Genomic DNA, 25,109 nt, shown 5'->3' on the forward strand with positions numbered 1-25,109 from the left:
TCGCCTCCTAGATAAAGAGAGTGAAAGCATCCCTCGATCCTCAGTGTCCCATCCCAGCCCCACCACGCAGCTTTGTTTCAGGGTAACTTTCCAAGACCATGTATCCACCATAGACTGACAACAGCTCCTCAGTGTCCGCGCTCCGTTTGTGTCGTCAGTGCTCTTCAAGGTGGCAAATCCACAGAAGGTCAGGTCGCCTCATTGATTGTGGTTTGTTGTGGGATGCAGGGGACTATAGACCACAGGCCTCAGGGCAGCGAGGCTTCAGAGAAACCTGGAAGCTTGTTTGTGAATATCCCAGATGCCAGCATAATTCAGTGACTCTGTCCCATGCCCGGGACTCAGCGGCAGGGGGATGACTCAGTTCCTCCCTCTGCAGCTACTGTTCCCTCCCACTCACATGAAAGGACTTTTTCTGGCCTCTTCTGTGCCTCAGGGTCCATGAGGCAGCCACACTGGGCCCTGGCTTCTCTACAGGCCCCATGACCGCTCAGAGCACCTCCTCTCAGCCTTGCACAGGGCTGCCTCTCGTCTCGTCAGTCTCAGATTGAACATCTCCTCCATTGGAGAATCTCTCCCCCCACTCACTCATCTGGTCTTTCTCTAGTTTATTAACCTGGTACTTTTCGTAGCACCTGTCACAATGTGTAATTATTTGTTTGCTTGGCTGTTGCCCCCCCGAACTAAAAGCTCCACAGGACAGGCCATCTCTCATTCCCCACCATTCTTCCCCAGGACCAGCACAGTGCCTGGCGCACCACAGGGCCCTGGAAATAGTTGAGTGGATAAGCACAGGAAGGGGCAGGGGGCTCCCGCCAGGGCCTGTAACCCATGGGGGACACTCCGAGACTTGTCAGGGAGAGGAACTGTCCAGCAGACTCTCTCTTCCAGGCAAATACCTGAACTGCTGTTAGTTTGGATACCCCCTCACACCCCCCAAAGTGGGACACATTTTGCCAAACCACACGATTTTCTGTTAGGCATTTCTTTGCATTAAGAGAGGGTGTACCTTTTCACGTGGTAGCTTTTACTCTGTTCTGGGGAAGTGGATAGTACACAGAAGGGAAACTCTCAGTAAAACACTCCGCATACATGGACCTCCGGTGGAGAGGTGTAAAGAGTGTTTGAGAGCGTGCACCTTGGATCGAAGAGCCCGGTGGAAAGACGTGTGGGACTCAGAACTGAAAGGAAGAAACGTCCTGGTGCAGATGGGAGATGGAGCTCCGACGAGCTGAGCACATTAGGGACGGTGGACTGGCCTGGGCGGGTGGGCTTTGGGAGCCGGAGATGGGGTGTGAGACAGGCTTGGGGGGCCGAGGGGCTGACTCACTCGGGGCTGGAAAAAATAATGGGGCGTCACAAACCCCAGATTAGGTACTGCTCCGTGGCAAAGTTTTAATCGAACCAGTTTTTGTTGAACAGTGAAGAATGCTGACTCGAGGGCATTCCTCCGCCTCGGCAAAGCTGGTTTGAGGCGCAGCCTTCCTCACGGCCCCCGTTTGAAATGCTAAGGAAGGGGGCCCCCTAACAGCTCCACCGGGTCAACGCGGAACCAGAGGAGGGGCGGGAGGGCTGCTTTCTCCAGTTAGAGCTTAGGGTTTGTCACTAAGTTATGTTAGAGTATGAGATAAAGAAATAGTGAAAAACCTTGTAAAGGGAAAACAAATGAGGACACGCAATTCCACTTGCCTTTGCTCGTGTTCCCCAGGAAGGTTGACGTTTTACTGTGTCTCAAGGTCATAGAAATTAGGAACGAGCACTCTGTGTCTTTGGGAAATCTCTAAATTATAGATCTTAGGGTTGGCAGGAGCCTCAGGATTATTTAAACCAACCCTTTCCTTCCAAAAGGCCAGGTGCTATCATCCCCCATTTTAGAGACGAGACAAGTACATTAAGTTACCTGCTGTGGCCACATGACTAAAAATGCCTGATGACCGAGGGTTCGGAGGTGGCGGGGGGGCTGGAAAGCCTGGCTCCAGGGTGCGACTAGGGTGCGTCTCCCGTTGCACCACTAGCAGGGGGACTGCTTCCCGCGTCCATGGGGACCCAGGAGGAGACACACGGTACTCAAGTGGGCCGTTGTTCGCCGCAGTCCTTTCTTTCCTTTAGGGGTAAACAGGAGAGGAAAGGGAAGCGGGGGGAGGAAACCGCTCCTGAAAGTGACAGGGGACTTCCAGGTCCATGTGGTTGAGAGGAGGAGAGAAATTACCATGACTTGATCTGTCCTATATTTTGAATTACGGGATTTGATGACCCACATTTCAACAAATGAAGACGCTGGGGTGTTGGGTACTTAGAGCCAGGTCGCAGATCTGACATTACAGTTACGCACCTGGAGAATTTCAGTGTCCACGGTAGAGTGGACGCAGTGGTGAGGACTCCTGCCTGCCTTTGGTCTCAGAAATGGGAGGGGAGCTGAGCTCTAGTGAAGTTGAGGTGAATTTCCTCTTGCTTTACACCCGCTAGTGTATACAGGGGTAGATGGTGTTAATTTGATAGTGTTCAATGGAGGGGCCATGTGTGTACCTACCCAAAGGGGGTCTTCGTGTGCTGCTTTCTCGGGTAAAGAATTAATTCTCTAGCTGGCTCGGCGTGTTGGCCAAGCAGTTTCTAGAGCGTCCGTCCTGCAAGCGTGAGAGCAGGACAGCTGAGGCTTCTCCACAGTCCACAAGCTCTCCCCAGACTTCTGCAAAACAGTGACATTTCCAAAAAAGCTGGAAACATGATGACAGACTCCCCATTTCTTAAGGAAGTCCATTTAATGATGGATTCCCCAATAATTGACTCAGTTTGTGCTGAAAGGACCTTTGATCTCTCTTAGCCTGGTATTTCCAGCCTCGCTGTGTTTTTAGGGGAAAAATGCATTCCTTTTATTTACCAGTCCTCTGTTGCTTTTGCATGATAAAGCTGTCCCTTGTAAAGAAAAATAAAAGGGAAATGAAGGGACTGCATCTTGTGCGTGTTCAACCCCAGTAGTGAGGAAGATTAATAAGCCACAGACATGTTTCCATTCGCCGTTTCCCACATTCTCTGGCGTTTAGAGTCCCTCCACTGTTGCAGGACCTTCTCAACTGGGTGAAGTCAGTGTAAAACTAAGGCTTACACCGTTCCATCACCTCTCTGTGGGCCCCCCAAATTTCTTCCTTCCTTTACTTAATACTGCAACCAAACAGTGAATTTATCTGAAGTTTTTCTGTGTGAAATGGTTTGTATTTTTTAAATTATATATAAAAATAATATATTTCTCCCTATATTAGTAGCTCTCATCCCCCCGTTTAGTTTTGACAGGGAGCGTGACGAGATTTAGAAGACAGGCTAAAGTTAATTGAGGTTAGCAAGGAAAATATTACTGTCAATTTCAGATGTTTTTCTCTGATTATTTTTAATTCATGAATACTCGATGAAATGAAAATAAATACACATTTAAGAGCATCTGAAAATTCCCCCTCCCAGAAGCATCAGAGGAGACACTTGCGACACTGTCTTCCATAGAACACACCACCGGCTTTTTGCAGATGACATCGTTTTTTTTAAAACATTGATGCTTCTTTTGAAGTGACAGAATGGATACGCCGGCAAGAGGAAGTCGAGCATATACATTCCCTAAAATGCAGCTTGCCTTTGCAGCGACAACCTGGCTGCACCGTAGCGCGGGGAGTAGGTGTAGCAAACAGCTCCAAAGACAGGGTGTTGTTGGGCCTCTATTGAGGACACACAGCCGGTGGGGACAGTGCAGAGCCAGGGGCTCTTCAAGTCACTGTGCTTCCTCAGTGCACGTCAGTGTGACTTTCGGCCTTCAATGTACAAAAGAAGCAGCCTGGCCTAAATAACCCCCTGGGGTCCTGTAGGAGTGGCTCAGTGGGTTGCGTATCGTTCCATGCACCAAAAGGTTGCAGGTTCGACTCTCGGTCAGGGCACATACCTGGGTTGCAGGTTCGATCCCCGGTTGGGGCACATGTGGAAAGCAACCGATCAATGTTTCTCTCTCACATCAAATTGTCTCTCTGTCTCTCTCACACACACACACACACATTGATCTCTCTCTCTCTGTCTCTCTCTCTGTCTCTGTGTCCCTTCCTCTCTCTCTCTCTAAGCTTGTCCTCTCCTCAGGTCAGGATTTAAAAAACCCACTCAAATAATACATTTTCCTTGAAAGGTCCGTAAGTTGTTTCATAGACTGTCTGGATTATTTCGTTTATTTTACTGGAAAAATGATTATTTCACCAAAAATTTAGCAAAGAAGACAATCCGTCTAAAGAAACAAAAAGGAAGGCTCCTTAAAATTCCCCCGCAGACCTTTTCCCTTGGCCTTTCCCATGTTAATCCGGGCCCCACCTCTCTCCATGTGTGCGATTAGCATACACTCTCCTTCCTAAAGGGAGGGTTGGCATTTTAGCTTTATGTTGATGCCTGTGGAGGTGAAGGTCGTGTTAAAATGCTTCTGTGATCTGGACTGAAAGCGGCTGTTCCCTGGGGGTCACTGTTCGTGGGGTCAGCCTCTCTGTCATATGTTTATTCAGCAGATCTTGTCTAGCATTCGCCACTGTTCAGAAGGCGGCTCTGCTCTGCTGCAACCCTTCTGAGCAAGACCCATCATAGGGTATTTCATATCTGTGACAGCTAGGTTTTTATTTTATTTCCGCAACACTCTCCCATTAGCAAAACCGAATGCCTTTTCCGTAAACAGTTAAATTGAAACATCACTCAGTATGTTGACCCAGAGTAATGGTAAGAGAAGATATAAAACTTGAAGCCAAGACACCAGTTCTGGAAACAATAACAATATTTCAAGATCAGGTGAGAAACTGGGATTTCTCCTGGTTCTTAAGAAGGATGGCCGTGGCTTTCTCAAGGTTGGTCAGGAGAGCGCTTCATCCGCGGTCACCTCTGCTCGGGAGCGCCGGCTTCCGAAGCACCCTCTCTCATGTCCGTGTGGGAAGACAGACGTCTGTCACTCGGCACTGAGCTTCCAGGTACAAGGACCTGCGGCACCCACGTGCCGAGAGCCATCACTCTGACTAATGGAGGGAGCTGACGGCACATCATCCCGAGCACTGCTCCACGGTGTCAGTTTTCCAGCTCGGTTGACTTTTGATATATCTCACTTTATCAGTCATTGGGGTGGAAATTTCATCACTCTTACATGCTTTATGAGTTTTTCTCAGTGTTTGTTTGTAATAGGTTTTATGGGTGATTAGTGATGAGAATTGTGGCATTCTCGGGGATGTGCGCCTCCTAATTTCATTCATGAGACTGGCTTCTCTCAAAACTCTGCATAAATCACAGGTAGATTTGTTTTTCATTCAAACGTACCTTGCTGAAATGAGTATATTTTATCACTACTGAGTGTGACAATGAATAGCTGAAGCTATTTGCACTAGCTCTGATGTTTGAGCACTTTTCAGCTCTGTGATGTCACACGTAGGTTACTGTGCTGGGCACGGTCAGTGTCAGGATTTTACCCAAACCCCACTGAACAATATTATGACATAAGAGTAATATTTCTGTTACTTCTGCACATGACCATCTTTGCCTTAGGAGCTCTCACAGTAAAACAGGATATTATCCACCATTTTATTTTCCTTAATGCGACTGCGTGTACCTGCCCCTACACTCAACATAGTGTCATGGTCCAATGCGCAGATTTCATGTCATGCACATCTGGGTTTGATTGAGCTCTAGCTGTGCTACTTAGCAGTCATGTGGCCTTGAGTGAGTTATTTAATTTGTCTGAGTGTAGGTTTCCTTGTAAAAGAGAGTTAATAAAAGAGCCCACCTCATAGATTTGTTGTAGAAATTAAATGAGATACTGTATGAAAAATGAGCATTTAGCAAGCACTCAATCAATTCTGGCTATGTACAGTCAGCTTCTTTAGTCTCTATTCCGCAATGTTTTAGGCATCCCAGGGCTGTAGAATCCTCAACTTAACTCTGTATTGTAATTTTTAATGGTTTAATTTTCAATTTGAAGATTGTACCTCATGTTTTTATATTGCATGATTATAATGAGAATATTCTGGACACGCATTTTTTTCCAGATATAAATTTTACCATAATAAGAGTCACACGGAGGTTATAGCATGATTTGGTTTGATAGCTTCCTTGCTATATCACCACATTCCTATTATTCAAGAGGAAAATTTGAAATAGAGTCTGAAGACTCTATAGGAGATAGTAGGGGGAAAAAACACACGGAAGCCAAAGACTAATCCAGGAGTATCCAATGAGAGATGCCCTGGGGACCATATTATATTATCTCTTCTCTTTTAAGATAATTTATTTTTCTATTAAAATCAGCTCTGTTGTCTCATTTTGAGTTTTTTGGGGACGTCAACATTCACATAAATCAGGAAGCATTTTTGACTATTGAAGACCTACTATGTGTAAGCCACAAAGGCCCATAGCATCAGAGAGGATTTTTGGCGGGTGGTGGTGAATTTTGAAGAAGAGAAGCATGTGGAGTAGCTGAGTTGAAAATGAGGGCACAGGAGAGCTTCAGTTTCCACCGTTGCTCCTCAGCTTCTCAAGTGTTGTAACCAAAAGTGTGTTTGATCTGGAACAGGAATGACATAGCTTAAGACTGGTTTGCCTGGACACAGCCAGAGAACCTGAGGCTGGACGGCTCTGTTACCATCTGAAGTGGTGCTCAGCCGCTGTGCCTCGGTGTATTTAGTGCCACCAAACAGTTCCGTTTGCCAAGGTTTTATTAATTTTTCTGCTGCACCAGAAAGACACAGATTGGTTGGGTTTTCAGCGTCACTGGTTGTGAACACGGCGCACTTGGCCAGCCCTGAGCGTCAGGTTGTCGGGCAGCTCCAGGAGCTACCACCTTCCTGCTGCACCATGTGAGCGTGCCACCCGAAGGTGTGGGAGAGGAGTGCCACGAGCAGCTCCGCTCCCAGAGCAACAGGCTGTTTACTGATACCAAGGCCTGAAGGGCCAGCAAGTAAGGGGTGTGAGTAACCGAACCTGCTCTTACTGACGCTGTAAATTGCGCATTGATTTACTGTTGAATAATCGCCTCATATTCTGGGCGACTTCTCAGTGTTGTTTGGAATCTTTTATTCCACCAAAATGTTTAGTATCGCACAGTGTGCCATGAACAGCGTGGTGGAGAGTTTGCTGAGCTAGAAAGTGTGATCAGATAACAAGGCTTCCTTTCAATGAGCCATCCATGGGGAAGCGAAAGAGTGTTGTTATATTCGGAGCCTGTTTCGATGGCATTCCGTTCACAGGCGTTTTAGCTACAGTTTTCCCTCCTCCACTACAATTGTCTACCTAGATCCTTCTGATGTGCATCTGTCTTCTGTCCCCTGGTTGCACCCCTTTGCTCCTGCAAAACTGCTTTTGTCTGCCTTGGCCTTGAATGGAAGGATTAACTCCCACCGAAGTATTAAATGTCCAAACCAAGTCCTTTGTCTGTGGCCTGGTAGAAATACCCAACACCCGGGTGATGAGTGGGGCTTACTTCTTGGGCCCACTTCATGCCTTTGTTGTAGGCCTTCCAAGCAAGCGCTTGCCATCCTAGACCATCTTAACAGGAGGGAGAGAAAAAGTGTCCTTATAACCTTGCTACTAACTCCCCAGATCTGCCCAGCGTAGGTCAGACCCAGGCCATGGGGAGGGGAATGGCTAAGGCAGAGCCAATGACAGCTTTGGGCCCCTCTCTTGCCCTGTCTCGAAGAATTCTGCCCTGTCTGCTCAGATGTCTCCTAAGAAGAGGGTCCGGCCGTGTCAGGCAGGGGGATCTGGCTCATCGCATTCCCTTCACCAGGAGTTCCATAGACCTGCACTTCAGGTGCCCGAGAAGGACGGTCCCCTCGTTTGCGCCTGTAGGACTATCAGGCACACTTAGTTGGAGATACTTTTTCTGTTTTCAGTGGCTCATACTTAAGAAACCAGATTTTCACAGCCAGCTTACTATCAGAACATACATGAAAACGTTTATAAATTATAATGCACTTGATGAGTATGTTATTATCATAAGTTAATCTAGATATTTACTGCTTGAATCTTTCTTGAATTACCTGGATGCAAGACTCATGGAGAGTTTGTAAGACAATATTTTAATGAGAAATTAAATTACTGTAACAGTTCGGGCGTTTTGTATGCATTTCTAATGATTATTATTGGGCCAATACTCAGCTTTCCTGAGCCCCACCTGATTGAAATCGTGTACCACCTGAGGACTTCTGCCAGTAACAGAAATGTAACTCGCCCCGATATGCGGCTCTTCACTGGCCTAGTGTCCCATGGTTTCCACGTTGTACCTGCTAAAGAGGATCCGTAGATGAAGTAGGAGAGCAAGAGCGCTATGTGCATTAGCTGAAATTGGCATCATGCTACCCAACTGTAATAAGCCTTCGGGGAGCGCAGTGTTGAAAATGCTCAATTGAATGCTGCAATTTCCCATAACAGTTTAAAGGCCTGCAGGCGTGCTAGAGTCATAGCTGGATCTTTCAGTTAACACTCGGTAACATGACCCCAAAGCCTCATTTACATCACAGCAATTAAAATATATTCCACATTACATGTTTACTGCTGTATACTGCAGAAATAACCCAATGAAGTGCCGCTATTTGCCACAAATAATCATGGAAATCTTTATGTTCATGTTTTCTCCTTTGCATCGTGGTATGGCCATTACACGTGTGTGCACAGAGGATGATGGTGATTGTGAGGGGAAGAGGGAATGCAGTGTAGACCGATGCTGCTGGTAGTCATTACTTCTTGGTGGCTCACATGAAAACAAGGCAGTAGTCTCAAGTTCATAGGTGACAGGTGTCCATTATGCAAAATAATTATTGTAATCAGTGCTAATTGACCCCCTACTGGTAGTTCAAAGTAGAGGGACCAAAAATTAAATGAATATGAAGATGCTACACCTCCTGGTTGCAGAATCGCTGCCCCAGCCTAGCACAGTGCGCCGATGCCCAGGTGGGGAGGAAGGCGGAGGGGCGCTCACCTGGGGAAGTTACAGCCCTTCCCTTAGTGCTCCATCCAAATTAACTTGAAAATCCACCTGGTTTATGGGCTGTAACTAGAACTAAACTGGCATCCTAACTATTTTATAATGAGATGAATAGCAAGTTAAATGATTTTTTAAAGCAAAGCCACACTTGCCAAAATGAGATCATATTTTCTCAACAGTGACTGGTGCATTTTAGCAATGCCTTTCTTTCAAGAAACACGGACCAAATGGACTTATTCCAAATGATTGTTGCGGTTTAATATTTATTGAGTGACCACAATTTACTAGCTTACATTGAAGGTGTGGTTTTGAACAATTGTCGAGCTACATCATCCAGGTAGAACTACAGTGGCAAAAGTCCAGCTTCTGGACTTGGCAGGCAGTCAGCTGAAACCAGGGAACCTGGATTTCTCCCTGTGCCTGGGGGACTCTTGTCTGCAGTGTCTTTTTGTGGTCAGGAGGAGCACTGGAAAGACCCACTTCACTTGACATTTGAGGACAACACTGTCATCTGCGTGGGTGCATTTCAGTCCTGTACCTCCTCTTATAACTACCACTAGTAACAGCATGAAAAACATATTTCTGATGGGCCACTGACTCCAGGGTCTTTGTGCTAATCACTGAAAGGGGCCTCCTTTAAGCAAACACAGCCCTCTTCTTTGGGTGCTGGGCTGACTGGGTAGCTCACCCCTCATCAGATGCCCCTTACAAGGCCCGCCTGGGTCCAGCCATGTGTACCTGACTCCTAAAATGTTTTACGATTATTATAAATTGTGCACATATCTTTATGATATAAAACGTTCAGGAAATCCAGAACAGCCGACTAATTAAAAATATGTTCTGTTTTTACTTGACTATCTGGTGGGACTCACATAAAGTCACAATATTTGAGTGGATTTTCCATATGCACTTCAAGGTGTGTAACTAAACTCGAGATGTCAAAACATTATATTCCTCTGTGAGACTGTACCAAGTCAGGCGTGTTTATACATCCTGATAGTGTGGCATGAAAATTCATTTCAAAGCAAACAATAAACACCAAGGAAGAAAATATTAAAGAGAATTGAATCGTCTCGAGGGGGCGCACAGATCGCAGGCCAGGCTGGCTATGAGAATGCTGGTCCCTTCCCGACCTTAGGAGTCCAGACCTGACCCAGCCCTGCTGTCTCAGCTGCAGCCTAGGAGGGTCTCCTTGGTTCTCTGGGCAAATCAAACAGCAGCACTGAACACAGAGCTGTTTTGAAATTCCAAGGCAGCTCGGGAATTGGCCTCTCCTCCCTAGAGCAGCACCTTCCAGGAGGAAGTGGGGGCTGGGAATCTCTGGGTCCCCATCTCCCTCCGCACTCCACAGGGAGATGCCTGTTGGACCAGAATGTCCTGCCCTCCAGGGCTCTGAAGAAGGTGCCCCTCGGCTGGCTTTCAGACTGAGACGAAAGCTGTCTGGTGGGCAGGAGACCGAGGATACGTTTATTCTAGTGATTTTGCCTGTGGGTTACCGAGGCATGAGTGACTGCAGTTGTCCCCTCCTCTCCAAAGGCTTGCGGGTAGTTATCAGGTCTCCACCTAGTTGTTACTAAAATAAACCTCACGTCGTTCCTTCAAGCTAGAGACTCTTAATCGGTGTCAGTGCCTCTCTTCAAAGTCCTTCCTGTTTGCCCACTGCCTCCACCGCCAAGACATCAATATTTGGCTAACATTACAGATGAACTCATTTTGATGTTATCGGCGTGGGAACCATTTTTTTCTCATTTGATGACACCACATTTTGGAGTAAGCTCATAAAAATTCAAGACCCAAGTTCCACTCAAACATTTTAGCAAAATACCAGTTTCACTACAGACATATAACCCCTTGTTCTCAATCCCGAAAGTCTGAGCCCGGCTTCCTCAGAGAAACCTAATGACACCGACTTTATCCTTGGACACCGGACAGTGGAATTTAATTAGAATAAGCGGCCCTTATCAAGTACATAGCATGTTATATGCCAACGGCTGTGCTTTTAAAACTGTATTTCATTTCATCTTTAAAATATCTCCATAAAAAGGGTGCTGTCGTGAATTTTAGAGAATGGGACACAGGGAACCAAATCTCGGGGAGTTTAATCACCTGTCCGAGGTCATGAGTCATATAAATTTTAAATTGTGGAGCTTGACTTTAGACAATAGATCTATCTGACCAGAAGCTGGCCCTGTATTTCCTCTCGAGTAGTATTAGTATAGATGTTTTAGTTTAAAAATCAGGGTAAGAACTTGTGGTTCAAAATCGGAGGCCTGTTTTCTTCCGTGCAGCTTTAGTGGCAGGCTGGCTTTTTGCACACAGTGACAAAAATGTGAACAGGCTCCTTGTCTTCATTTTCCCAGATTAGCAACAACACATTGGTGGGTTTTGAGCAGTCGCATGCCCGGTAGCTCTGTCACCTGTCCTGGAGCTGACCTTGTTGGCCTGAACTAGGTCACGTGCCCTTTCCTGAACCAATCACTGAGCTTCTGTGCAGGCAGATTCTGGGCAATTCCTCCACCCCAGGATTGGGGTCTGCTCCCCCTGAACCCCTTGGAAACAATGCAAGAGAGGAGCATTTATTCAGAGAAATAGGGGGCGGTGATGTGGGTGAGCCTCTCCCCTTTGGTAACTAAAGCACATGGGATGGGGGACAGGCACAGGGAACTGGACAGCATCCGCTCCTGAGACACACGTCACCACGAGGTACCACGTATTTCTTTCTTTGTTGTCTTTTCCCTGAAGAAGCTTGAAAATGCTCCAGTATATGTTACCGTATTAACTTGGTCTTGAATTTTCTACCACTCTTACTCCCCAGTGGAACTTCACCGGCCTTTTACTTTGGTCTCCCCAGTGCGATGGTCCCTGGTGTTTCCAATGTGACAGCCTCTGTTGAGCTTGTTAATACTGGATCTGTTGACAACCTGACGCAGTCTGTCCAGCCCTTTGCTGTCATTCCCTCTCTCTCTCTTCCTCTCTCTTTTAACTTTTGGTTTTTTATTTATTTTATTTCTTCAGTCCCCTTTTTGTTTTGAGGTCTGGAAGTAGAGTTAAGTGGTTAAAAGTACAGATTTGGAATGAAACCGAAATGTCTTCAAATTCCACTCGGCTGCTTCCAGACGGTGTCCTCGGAGCAGTGAGTTCATTTCATGTGAAAGTGGGGTTTGTAATTCTTACCTGGCAAGGTGGCTATGAGGATTCAGCGAGGTCATATATGTCAAGCACTTGGCATATTTTAAGCACTCAATAAATAATCAACATTGAAATTAATAATTCAGCAAGGAGCTCTTAGGTCCACTCTTAGAGAGGGGAGTCTGCCCAGCACTGAGGGAAATAATATTAGCTCTTCATTTAAGAAGCTCCTCCTGTGGCCCACGGCCTCCCCACCTGTCACCAGGTCCTCTTTGAGTCACTTTTATGGTTGAACAAGCCGTAGTTGTTTTCAAGGCATCTAGAAGGCTGCCTTCTTTTCCTCTCATCATGACTAAAGGGTCGAGTTGATGCTACACAGATCTTACAGTTTGGCGCCTTTTCGAGGACATACATGGAAGGGCACCGTATGGGATGTGGGTCCCAGCCTGGCCACTCGGGGTGTCTGACTCGAACACTTTGATAAGTCTCTGTTTCCTCACGGAGACGGTAGCAGGACAGTCCGCGATTCTGTCCAATCAGAACAGTACCTACAGCGACACCAGAGGTGTCTAGGGTTGCTTTTTACCTCGTGTGTATATTGAAGGCCACTTGGATAACACGGTATCGGCTACAGGACACATGACCGTTTCCTTGATTTTCCCTTTTAACCAGATAGTATTTTTGGCAAAGTTTTCAAAGGCGCAGCTCGGGCTGAAGCAGTGAATGAAGGTGAATGAAGTGGCGGCCTCTTGTGTTCAGGGTTCTGGTTTAAATCATCATAAAAATGCTTAAGCAAGTGTGGTGGATACTGGTTGGTCCAGGCAGGCCGACGAAGGGAGGGATGTTATTTACCCTCCACTCTCCAGGTCGGAAGGCAGGAAAGCCGCCTTTGGCTCAGCCCTGTGGGAGCCTGGAGTGCCTTTCCCGTCGTTTCCCAGCGAGGCGATGACGGCCTGCTCCCTGAGCGTCCGTGCCATTGTCACCAGACACTAGGTAACTGCACTAACAGGGGCGACTGTTCCATTTGCTGTATTACTCTTGCCCATACATTTTATCCGGAGAAACAGAATCACTTTTAATTTCAAACTATGCAATGAATCGCTTTTATTTTTTAAATAATAGAATATATCCCCACCTCACATTACTGGGTATATTAGCCTCATTATACATATATTTTCTCTTTTTTTTTTTTTTTTTTTGATCTTTTCCATTTTCCTTCTACATATAAATAATTTTGAAAGAATTTTTAATGATTTGATCAGATTTAAGCCACTTTTCTTGTAGCCTAAGGCACTGTTCTATATTTTTCCAATTAAAAATTTTCCAGCACTCACTCACTCGGTAGCTATTTTAGTAGGTTCCCCTGTTTGTTTCATTGCCTGAGTTCGCCTCTCTGCTGCCCATGACAAAGAACCGAGGAGAGTTTTGAGTTCTGAAACAGTAAGCTTCCTATTTATTATTTATCAAAGACATAAATATCTTCACTCGCATGAAAATGTTGACACCGTGTGAAGTAAAAATGGGTTACAAGATCATCTGTATTAAATATGTACGTGTATATGACATATATTTACACGCATGCATAGAAAAAGCCTGAAGTAGGTTGAGTGCAATAATTTTAAGGATTTGAGGAGCACTTATTTGTATTTTCTAGTTTTCACAAAGAACAAATATCACTGCTTAATACACGTTTCAAATGAAAGAAAAGCCAGAATTGGGGGTGTGCGTTAAACTGTGTGTAGGGACAGCCCCCTGCTCTCTCTGTCTCGGCCCATTGACCTCTTCACCCGTCTCGGCCACGTCCTCAAGCCGGCCACCTGGAAGTCGCTCTCACTCTAATTTCTGCCCATCACAGCCTTGCTGTCCCTCCCCCACGCCACCCATCGCCTGCTCTAAGCCTCTACTGCGTTGCAGGCTCCCTAGTCCAAGAGTCTTCTTTTGCCTGGACGGCTGCAAAAACCTCCAAGTTGTCCCGCTCCCGCTGCAGACCTCCCCCTTCCCTCTCCTCCGCCCCTCAGCCAGTCGTAGGTGCGATGAGTCATGTGAGCACCCCGTTTGAAAGTACCCAGCGGCCGCCGTCACGGGTGGAACAGGAGTGAAGCTGCTCGCGGTCCTGCGGGGCCCTGCACCTGGCCCGTAAGCGCCCGCTGGCCTCATCTCCTCCCTCGCTCTGCCCCCCCACTGGCATTTGTCCGTCAAGGCTACGTTTTCTTTTAACATGTTTATGTCTTTATATTTAAGCGTGTTTCTTAGAAGCAGCGTATACTTCCTTTTATTCAATCCGAAAATCTCTGCATTGAGGGGGCGTTTAAACATTTACATTTAAGGTGATTATTGGTCTCCTTTGGTTTAATTTTTTTTTTTTAATATTTTATTTTTTTAATATATCTTTATTGATTTCAGAGAGAGGAAAGGAGAGGGAGAGAGAGAGATGGAAACATCAAATGAGAGTCATTGATCGGCTGCCGCCTGCAACCCGGGCATGTGCCCTGACTGGGAATCGAACCCTGATCGCCTGGATCCTAGGTCGACGCTCAACCGCTGAGCCACGCCCGGCCGGGCAGTCTCCTTAGGCTTAAGTCTGTGGTCTCGCTACTTGTGCTTATTCTGCCCCATCTGTTCTTTCCTCCTTCTGTCCCGTCTTCCTTGGGTTAGTTGAATATTTTTAATGCTTTCATTTTTTTATGATTCCATTGTTTCTTTGGTTGTTGGCTTATTTGCTCCAGCTTTTTGCTTTTTTAGTGGTTGCTTTAGAGTTTAAAGTGTAGATCTTTAGTATAACACGATCTGCCTCGAGGTGGTAAGTGCCCCGTCCCGTGCAGCGTGCAAACCTTGCAGTAGTGCGCGTCCCCTCCCCCCATGCGACTGCTGCAATGCAGTTTAGTCACACGTCGCTTACAAAATCCACCACAATTATGCTTTTCTTTAAACGGCCATCCATCTTTTAAAGAGAGTTATAGCCTGGCCGGGCGCGGCTCAGCAGTTGAGCATCGACCTAGGATCCAGGCGATCGGGGTTCGATTCCCGGCCAGGGCACATGCCCGGGTTGCGGGCTAGGCAGCCGATCAATGATTCTTATCATTGATGTTTCTATCTGTCTCTCTCCCTCTGCTTTCCTCTCTCTGAAATCAATAAAGATATATTTAAAATAAATACATAAATAAATAAATAGAGTTATATAATAAGAAAAATATAAACTTAATCATGTAGCTACCCTCTCCAGAGGCGCTCATTCCTCTGTTTAAATCCAGATTTTTATGGGATGTCATTTTCCTCCTGCCTAGAGGGCTTCCGGTACATCTCTTGTAATGAGAGAACTGGTGGTCAACTCCATGTGTCTGAAAAGACGCTCACCTGCGTTGTTGAGAGTTTCATTGGGTACAGGTATCTAGGGGGACAGTGTGCTTTTCAGGACCATAAAGATGTTTCCCTACCGTCGTCTTGCTTACGTTCTTTCCAAGGAGAAACCCTGTATATGATGTGCCTTTTTCCTGTGTCTGCTTTTAAGAATTCTTAATGGCTGGTTTTAAAAACTTTAATCAGAATCAGATGCCTTGGTGTAATTTCATTTCCTGTTTTTGTGCTTGGGTGTGTTGACCTTCTGGATCTGTGGTTTTGTAGTGTGTATCCAGTTTGAGCGTTTCCCATTTTTTATTTTTTTAAACATATTTTATGTTCACTCCTCTCTGGCTTCTCTTTGACTCCAATTACATCTCCACTGGCCTCCTGAAGTAGCCCCACTTCTCATTTATTTATCATTCCTTTCTCTCCGCTTCATTCCATGTGGTTTCTGTGACTGTGTCTTTGATTTATTAAGCTTTTCTTTTTCAGTTTCTAATCTGCCATCTGCCCCACCCAGGGTGTTTGACTTGGGTCTTCTTTCGCTATCTCCCATGTCTCCATTTAATGTTTTGAACATATAGAGAGCATTTGTGGTAACTATTTCCCAGTCCTTGTCTCTTCATTCTAACACCCGTATCAATCCTGAGTCATTTCAATGGACTGATTTTTAACTCACTGTTTTCCTGCCGCGCCATCTCATCTTTGGTTGGATGAGCAACCGGATTGCGAGGTTTACCGTGTGGAGTGCTAGGTATTTTCGTATTCCTTTTATATTCTTGAGCTTTGTATGGGACAGTTGAGTTACTTCGAAACAGTTTGTCCCTGAGATTGCTTTTAAGACTTTTAGGTGGGACCAGAGCCATGCTTAGTCTGGATACCACTCCCTGTAATTCAGTGGTCCTTCGGGAGCAATTTTGGCCCCAGAGCTCAGTTGGTAATGGCTGAAGATATTTTCTATTGATGTGACTGGGGGTGCTACTGGAATCTAGTGGGTAGAGGCTAGGAAGGCTTCTAAACATCCTGCTATAGGAGAGCCCCCAACAAAAGGGATTTTTTCATCTAAGACGTCAGTGACGCTGAGGTTGAGAAACTCTGCTCTAACCCTTCCAAATCAGTCTTTCTCTGGCCTATAGCAATTTCCTCACACACAAGTGCTGATCAGTACTGTGCTGAATTCTCAAGAAGGACCCTCTGCAGACCACCAGAGCCCTTTCTCCGCATAGCTCTCTTTTTTCCCAACACTTTGCCCTGCAGATTCTTACCACCAGGTCTACCAGACTTTCAGCTCTGTCTCCAGCTTAGAAAGTCTGCTGGGCTCCTCCTGACTCCTCCTCCCTGTGCTGTGGCCTGGAAACTCTCTCAAGGCAGGGGGCAAGGTCATCTAGGGCTCATCTTGTTTCCCATTTCTCAAGGTGTGCTGTCCTTCATTACTCCATGGAGTGTCCTGAAAGCTTTGTTTTATGTATTTTGTTGCTGTTGCTATTTAGATAGGAGGGTACAGATCTCCTCTAGAAGCTGAAGTTAACTTTTTACTTACTATTGCTATCAAACGATCCCTTTGTTTCCCATCATATTTAAAGAAAGCAACCTGCCTGGTTTTAACCGTATCAACCACTAATAATTTACTACATTAATTTTTTTCTTTGCATGTATCTTCTCAACAGCATCACTTTTGTCACTCATATTAGACTCCCTTTTCCCTATGTTCCTGTCCATTGTTGTTTGTTTTTTTAACTTTGTGCCTCAAACGTGAGAGCTAAATTCACTTGCATTCTTTTGTTTGAAAGCGTAAACTCTGATTTTACTTGTGCTTTTGAGTTTAGCATTACAAAAAAAAAAAAAAATCACCACAGTATTTTATTTTTAGGCTTAATTATTTTAATTCTTTGACTTGTAAATTTGCCTCTGAAACAAAATGTCCTCTGAAATGAACAATTGTAACTGATTTCCTTTTGTGTCAAATCTCACTATTCAAGAAAGGCAACACTTTGAAATTCTTATGGTGTACGAAGCTGTACTTACTGTTTGATTAATGTAATTGGTAATGAATCGTAACTACTAACTTATTAGGGAAAACTATGAATTGTGAATAAGAAAGGGCTAAATTTTCTTAGTGTTGTGTATAAAGAACTTAATTTAGATCTTTAACCCAAAATATGTTGGGGTAAATTAGCAGTCAGCTTATTCTTTTGGCTGCAGTCAGCTTATTCTTTTGGCTGAGCTTTTCCAAACTATTATAAAGTCAGGAGGACAGTGGATGCAGAAGTTATTCAAAGTAACAATCAGAAATGTGTAATTCTTACAGAAAATAAGTAACAACAGGAGCATGAGTAATAACAACCAAAAGATGACTTAATCCTTTAGGTTTGGGTGTTCGTTTTTATTTCAGTGGCTAGATAGACAGGTAAGCTCGTGGAATTTTAGACGTACAGATGATATTTTAGGAAAGCTTATTATACGCCTGATAAATTGTAATCATTGGTATCAAGAGTTTTAAAGACATAGACAGTCCAATTAAAATCAGATTACTTCCTAAAGTACAATTTTAAAAATGTTTCTTTGGAATTAGGAGCATGTTATGAAGCAATGTAATAATGTTAAGTCCTTAGCCAAGTTTCAAAGCCTGTTTAAACCATGCATCGGAAACAGAGGACAGGATCACCCCAAGTCCGGCGTCCCTGAGTCGGGCCTTCCTGCCGCGCACGCAGTCAGATACATTGCAGGAGCCTGAGAAAAGGCAGATAACCATCTAGTGGAATCTGCTCTAAGACCAGCTGTGTTTTCCAAAGGAGCGTTATGGTTTTCAACGGCGTCATTGTTCAAGGAGCTGATGAAAATGAACCGAATCAGTTCGATATTGTCAAATGCTTGCAGTAGCCGGTTCAGTCAGAAGTGCCTGGTCAGCTTTCTTCCCACCACTTTCCTTACTTTTCAAAAGCCCCGCCCACTGAGGCAGCTCAGGCCCCGTCCACTGAGTGCTTTATGCTAACCGGCCACACAGTGACCCTCTTTCTGGTGTAGGACTGTGGAGTCGCCATCACAGTGCTCCAGCAGCTTAGTGCTGCTTGAGCAGCCACATCCTGTCACCTCCTCATCGTCACCTGGCATGCGGGAGATGAGGCAGGAGATGCCTCTGAAGGCTCCTGAACTCAGTGACTTCCGTGGGAGAGGACGCGGTGGCTGTACCCACTGCAGTGCAGGCTAACTCCTTGAAGCGCCTGAGCAGTGCCCGCAAAGAAAAGACAGATGCAAAGGGCTTTTTAGTGTTTGAACTCTCTAAGATCAACATGTCTTTGTCTTTGATGGTTTATTTGAATACTACATCTTGATTTATCATGGCACTTTAGAATTGCTTCACCAATAAAGAAAACTCAGACATTTGGCACGGGAGATGTTCTACAAACCTCAAGAATACCTAAAATTATCAGTCATCACTAATGTTTAACATGTAATTGGCAGTGATTTATAAACACTCATGACATTACCACAAGGATGCATCTTTACTAGTGATGATATATGTTCATATTACTCTGTTAAAGAACTTATTGATTATCTAATGTGCAGGATTGTAAAACTGTATCATGGACTATAGAGAAAAGAGAATACTCTTAACATTCATAGATCCGACGGGACAGATAAAGACAGAATGGAAGTAGGCATGGTCTAACTCAGACATTGGCAAATTTTCTCTGTAAAGAGCCAGAGAGTAAATAGTTTAGACTCTGCAGGCCTTCGGGTCTCTGTTCTAGCTTCCTATGGCTGCAGTAACAAATGACCACAGACTTGGTGGCTTAAAGCAACAGAAATTTATTCTTTCAGTTCTGAAGGCAAGAAGTATGAAACCCAGGTGTGGGCAGGACCACACTCTCTCTGAAGTTCTCAGGAAGAATCTATTCCATGACCCTCTCCCAGCTTCTGATGGTTGCCAGCAACCCTCGGCATTCCTTGGCTTGTAGCGACATCTCTCCAATCTCTCTTTGTCTGTATGTCTCTGTATCCAAATCTCCCTCTTCTGTCTCTTATAATTATACCAGTCATTGGATTTAGGGCTTACCCTGATCCTGTATGACCTCAGTTTAACTTGCTTATAACTTTGAAGACCGTATTTGCAGATTAAGTCACATTCACAGGGACTAGGGATTAAGACTTCAACCTATCTTTTTGGGAGACACAACTCAATTTACTAGTCTCTGTTACAACCACTCAATTCTTTCTTTTTAGCACAGACACAGCCAATGACAACACATAAAGCAATACACGTGCTGTGCCCCAGTAAAACTGTATTTATAGAAACAGGTGATGGGATAGATTTGGCTGGCAGACTAGAATTGACCAGTCAGTGCTTGGTCTACGAATTGAAGCAAAGCTACAGCAGAAGAAAAACAAAAATCAATGTTCCCATGCTTTAATCAGTCCATTTTTAAAGGATAGAAATGCATACATAACTGTATATATAGAAATACCTATTTTAAAATAGATGTCAACTTGGGGCAAAAAATTGAGCTTTTATAATGATCTAAAATCCCAAAGCTCTGTTCCTAAAAATGCTTGAATTATAAAATTTTCCTGGTCAATTAAGAGCTTGTTTATGATCATTTAGTTTTGAGGGTCTACATGGACTTTCAACCAGTGAGACGAAGACTACTTTGAAAACAAGATTTGCGTTGAGCTCAGACATACTTACTCTACTAGAAAGAAGGTACCTGTTAACCCACGAGGGCAGGAACATTGTTTTATCCAGTGCGTGTCCTCAGCACTCAGACATACTTACTCTACTAGAAAGAAGGTACCTGTTAACCCACGAGGGCAGGAACATTGTTTTATCCAGTGCGTGTCCTCAGCACACAGAAGAAACCCTAATACATAATAGACATTCAATAAACATCTGTCTAAAGTAACTTGTTTGCCAAAATAAAAAGTGAATTGGTGTGTTGCTCTTTCAATCCTATTGTATAAAAACAGAGTCTGTCACCATACCTTACAATTATTTATTGTCCTGAACTGAAAGGAAAACTAGAGTGAGAGAAATCCAATTTCCGTTAAGAGCTATTAGAAGAATTTGTGGAGAAAACAATGGGGGTAATAAATGGGAAGGGGTTGGTGAGTAATATTTGTTTATTAAAAATCAGATTTGTGGAAAAAAAAATCAGATTTGTGGAATAGAAGGGAAAGGTAGGGAAGTCAACATACATTTCACCAAGCGAGGTAAGAGATTGTCGACTGCTCCTACCAGCCCTGCTGAATTCGGTCGCAGAGCAATGGGGACCCCCTGCGAGGTAACCGGTCCCTGGCAACACGGGTAGGAAAGGGTGTAGCTGGGTCGAAGAGAGAGCAGGAGGGGGGAGCAGCCCCCAAATTTCCAACCAGAATCTCAGGAAGGCTGTGATCATCCCAGCCCCGAGTTCGGCCGTTCTCATAGTTGGGTGGAAGGCAGGAGCTGGAACGTGACAGGCGTAGGACGTGTAGTGTTGCTCAGAAGGAATCAAGGCCCGTGGCAGAGAAGAGGTTGAACCGCTATGTGGCTCCCGGCTGGAAGCACGTTGAAGTCCCTGTGATGTGAGTGAGGACAGCCGAGGACAAGGGGGAGCCAGGGGGGACTCTGGGGGGGAGAAATGATCTGGATAGAAGCCACAGCTCTGAGGATGGGGGACCAAAGAGAAGACCTGAGCCCGCCTGCGATTGTTTGTTTCAAGTTGATTATGAATCACAGGGAAAGTGAGCTCAGGAGAGGAGTGGGGCGGGGGACGCGAGGCTGACGCCAAGGCCTTCAGGGACCTTCCGGGGAACAGACAAGACAAAAGGAGAGACCGGAGGCAAAGGAGGGCCGTTTAAAATGCCACCAGCTCTGGGCCCCCTGCCTTAGGCAGCGGAGCCGGCTCCCGCGCCTCCCCCGTCAGTTCAGCAAATTCAGGAGAAAGAGTCGCTAAGCAGAGAAACCCAGTTCACCTCACTCCTAAGGTCTTGGTGCCGCAGGGGCAAGAAACTGCCCCACCAAACTAGCCACTTGAACTGCCTTAAATATCGAGATAACGCTGATTAAATTCATTTCTTAGAGAAGAAAATGCATTTTAAAGAGAAGATTAGGAGAGGAGAGTCAGCTTTTCCCACAATTCAAGACATTCTGGTCCTTGAAATATTGAAAATTGTGTCCTTGAAGGAAAAGTCTATAAAAAATAATGAAATGTTCAGTGCATTCAACGAAGTTTCTGCTCTCCGAGGCGCCCAGTGTGTTCCTGCTCTTTAAGGACTTGCAAAAGAAATGAAAATAGCCTGTGTTTTTGTAAGAGAAAGAAAGGGAATGTATTTAGGAAAGAAGAAAGTGCTGCGAGAGAAAACGCGTCCACTGTGGAGAATGGAGCCAACATGCCGAGGCCAATTTTAAGCTGGCTTCTGGCGTCCAAGTTGTGCTTGAGCTTAAGTTTGTTTGTTTTCTGTATTAATGTGAGAAATCAGATGCAGTAGCTTAAACAAGCACCCATAACTCTCATTAACAGAAAACGTGCCTCAATTCCTATAATGTGCAGATGTCGCAAATCTTCAACTCTTGTGGAAAGCGAGGTGCGTTTTTAAAAAATTGGTTTTAGAGAGAGGTAGGGAGAGGGAGAATCATCCATCGGCTGCCTCCTGCGCGCCCCGTAGGGGAGCCAGCCAGGAATCCGGCGGGTGCCCGGACCTGAGCGAGCCCGCGACCTCCAGGTGCCGGGAGGATGCTCGACCGAGTGAGCCACGCGGGTCAGGGCGAGAGCGAGTTGACCCCCTGACTCTGCGCCATCCTCCGGGTGGTGAGGGAGGGGGTCTGGTTTTAGATGGGTGTTGTACTGACACGGTGCAACTCTTCCCTCCCGCAGACAGGCCCGTGAGCGGCGCCCCCTGAGCTGCGTCTGCCCCGCGGGACTGATGTGCGCCCGGGAGGAATGAAGCATGGATGTGAAGGAGCGGAGGCCCTACTGCTCCCTGACCAAGGGCAGGCGCGAGAAGGAGCGGCGGCACACCAACTCCTCGGCCGACAACGAGGAGTGCCGGGTGCCCACCCAGAAGTCCTACAGCTCCAGCGAGACCCTCAAAGCCTTCGACCACGACTCCTCCCGGCTGCTCTACGGGAACAGAGTGAAGGACTTGGTTCACCGAGAAGCAGATGAGTTCAGCAGGCAAGGTAGGTCCGTGTGCCCGGGAAGCAGGCCTTGCTCGGGGCGTTAACTTGAGACCTGGGAGCTCTCGCTTCCCCCCGCCCTCAAGGTGACGGGATTATTTTCTTGGGTTGAAGTTCTGTCTTCGGGCTCAGAGTTTGAGACGTCAGATGGTCACGTACTGTTCCAGTGAGAGCTGGAGCGGCACCTGCGGGCGCAGCGAGCCCAGCCGCAGGGGCTCAGCTCCACATCCTGTGCGAGCTCTGGGACTCTGGCGTGGCCCAGGTGTCTGCGCGTGAACTTGAAACCAGGCCTCCGGGGCTGTCTTGCAGCCTTGCCAGGGTGCCCACCACCATGGTTGATGTAGTTAGACCTGGTGCAGGGAGAGCAGGAGCCGTGGGGGAGGAAGACTTTTCATTCCGATCGTCTCGGGATCCATGCTGCCCAGCCGCTGGTACTTGTGTTTACCCAAGAGCCTGCTGGGAGGGTTCCGCCTTCTCTCTCCCGCGCAATCTGGGGCGTTAAGCTAAACCCCAACCCATCCTAGTTTCCCGCAGTGCAGCCCACTGCGGTCTGGTCAGCTGCATGCTTGCGTGGAACATTCTTACACTCTGTCCTCTGTCCGCACGCTCCACCCGTGACTCCTGTGGCTCCACAATCCTAAGCCTACCGATTTCCACGCGGTGAGACAGCAGCTAATTTTAAATTACGCATATGGAGTTATATTTTGTTTCTTCTAATACAGCCTTGAGCTGTGGGCAGGGCTACTCCAGGTACTAATGAAAATAAGACCCTGTTACCCTGGTTCTGCACAGCCTTTTTGCATGGAACTTAGCACCCCTTAGCTAATGTAGTCAGGAAACGGAACAAAATAAATTAAGCCTCAAACATAAAGAATAGATTCATCTCTAACAGTCACCTCACGGACAGCGTGACTAATAATTTGATGTTGGGTGGGAACAAATTTAAGAAAAAGTAATAAATCCCTCAAAAGTTTGAACATATTCCACGGTCTCTTTCTTCTCGGCTTTGTGGAAAGAGCCATCCTACCTGGACTGAAATACCGTTTGCTCCCCCAAACCGGGTGATGTCAAAGCAGACTCCCTGGGTTTGCTAGAGCGGACTTTTCCCCCGCTAAAGCATGTCTTCGTTACAGGTGTCAAATTTTATGAAAGTGGGCAAAACAGCCCAAGATTTTTAATCGGTTTTTAAGAGAAGATACAGAACCCATGTTTGGAATATGTGATCCTGTTAAATGGACTTTAGTTCATTGCATAATGTGTGAGAGCTCGAAACCCGCTGTTTTTTCTTTCATATTATCTGCACGGCGGACATCAAGGCACACTTTCACCAATCCGACGGACAGCAGGGAGCTGTAGAATGGGTGCAGCCTGAACCCAGGGTAAAGTCTTGCTTTTGGTGACAGAAACAGCAGCTTCGTGCCCTGTGGGGAGGAAGCGCACTGTGAGCGGCTGTGGGAAGGAAAAGAGCACAGGAGGCAGGAGGCGCCGGAGGCCCGTCCCCGCCCCAAGCAGGCATTGCGTTTGGCAGGGTGAGGGTGCTTAGGGCAGGAAAAGCAGCGGTGAGCCGGTCACCTCCCAGGCGGCGCTGATCCAGGGCAGAGACATCTGTGGAAACCCTGGAACTTAGTCCCTAGGGGACCATACTGGGGCTCGGCGCCTTGCAAGCCAAGGGCAGGAGACTGAAAGGGGGCGCGAGCGAGGCTCCTGGTGGAGGTGGAGGCCTCTTGGCAGGAGGCTGAAGGGCAGAGGTCAAAGGCAAAGCCACAGGGCACCGGACGTGTCCATAAAGCGAGTGCAGTAAGCACACGGGACCTGCTGCTCCCTGTGGCCCACCTGCACCGGCTCCTCACTGCGCTCCCGCCAGTGGGCCGATAAACTGGCCTGTGCGCTGTCAGTTATCCCTCAGTCGCCTCGGAGGAAGGTCCTGGTGGTGTCCTCCTGGCACAGGCCTCTAACCTGGGTGCAGTTGCCAAGGCAGGAAACAGGCCACTCGGTGTCACAACTGCCCGTTGGTCTGTCGGAGTCCGTTTCAGCCCATTGACGGTGCGGACGGAGCGGCGAGGGGACTGGGGCGCGGTTAGGAAATGAAGCTGGTGCGACGTTGCGGCTGGGCGCGTGAGGCCGAGGGCGAGGGAGGCCTGGCCCTGCCTGTTCTTTCCTGCGCCCGGCTAGGCGGCGTGTTTGGAGCAGGAGCAGGAGCAGGAACCTCCCCTCTCGGGTTGTGCTTTCCTCTCAGCAGCGTAATGAAAAGCCCTCCTAGGCTTTCATTTACTTTGAACCTGACAAATGTCAATTTTTCCCTCACTGGCTCTTATGCTGTGGGATTAATTATTTAATTGACAAAATGTGCTTCCTGCCACAGCTCCTGACATCACACACATAATAAAAATGAAAGATTAAAAATGTTCATCGTAGCCAAAGACCTTTGAAACAGTTCCAAAGAGTCCTGCTAATTTAGCTTGTCCGTGGAGTTTTATAACGAACTACCTGTCAGTCCCAAACCCACTCATTCTTTGA

At 46.5% G+C, this 25,109-nt stretch overlaps 1 protein-coding gene across 1 annotated transcript in view; it reads left to right on the plus strand.

The window, feature by feature from the left end:
* TENM3 (teneurin transmembrane protein 3) overlaps positions 1-25,109 on the plus strand; it is a 539,046-nt gene that overhangs the window by 122,690 nt on the left and 391,247 nt on the right. The window contains exon 2 of the mRNA XM_087814069.1: positions 22,291-22,595. Within this exon, the coding sequence (XP_087670195.1) occupies positions 22,364-22,595 (232 nt within the window). The 5' untranslated portion in view covers positions 22,291-22,363. The remainder of the gene's footprint in view (positions 1-22,290; positions 22,596-25,109) is intronic.

The sequence above is a fragment of the Miniopterus natalensis genome, chromosome 2, assembly GCF_054644295.1.
Source record: "Miniopterus natalensis isolate mMinNat1 chromosome 2, mMinNat1.hap1, whole genome shotgun sequence".
NCBI lineage: Eukaryota > Metazoa > Chordata > Mammalia > Chiroptera > Miniopteridae > Miniopterus > Miniopterus natalensis.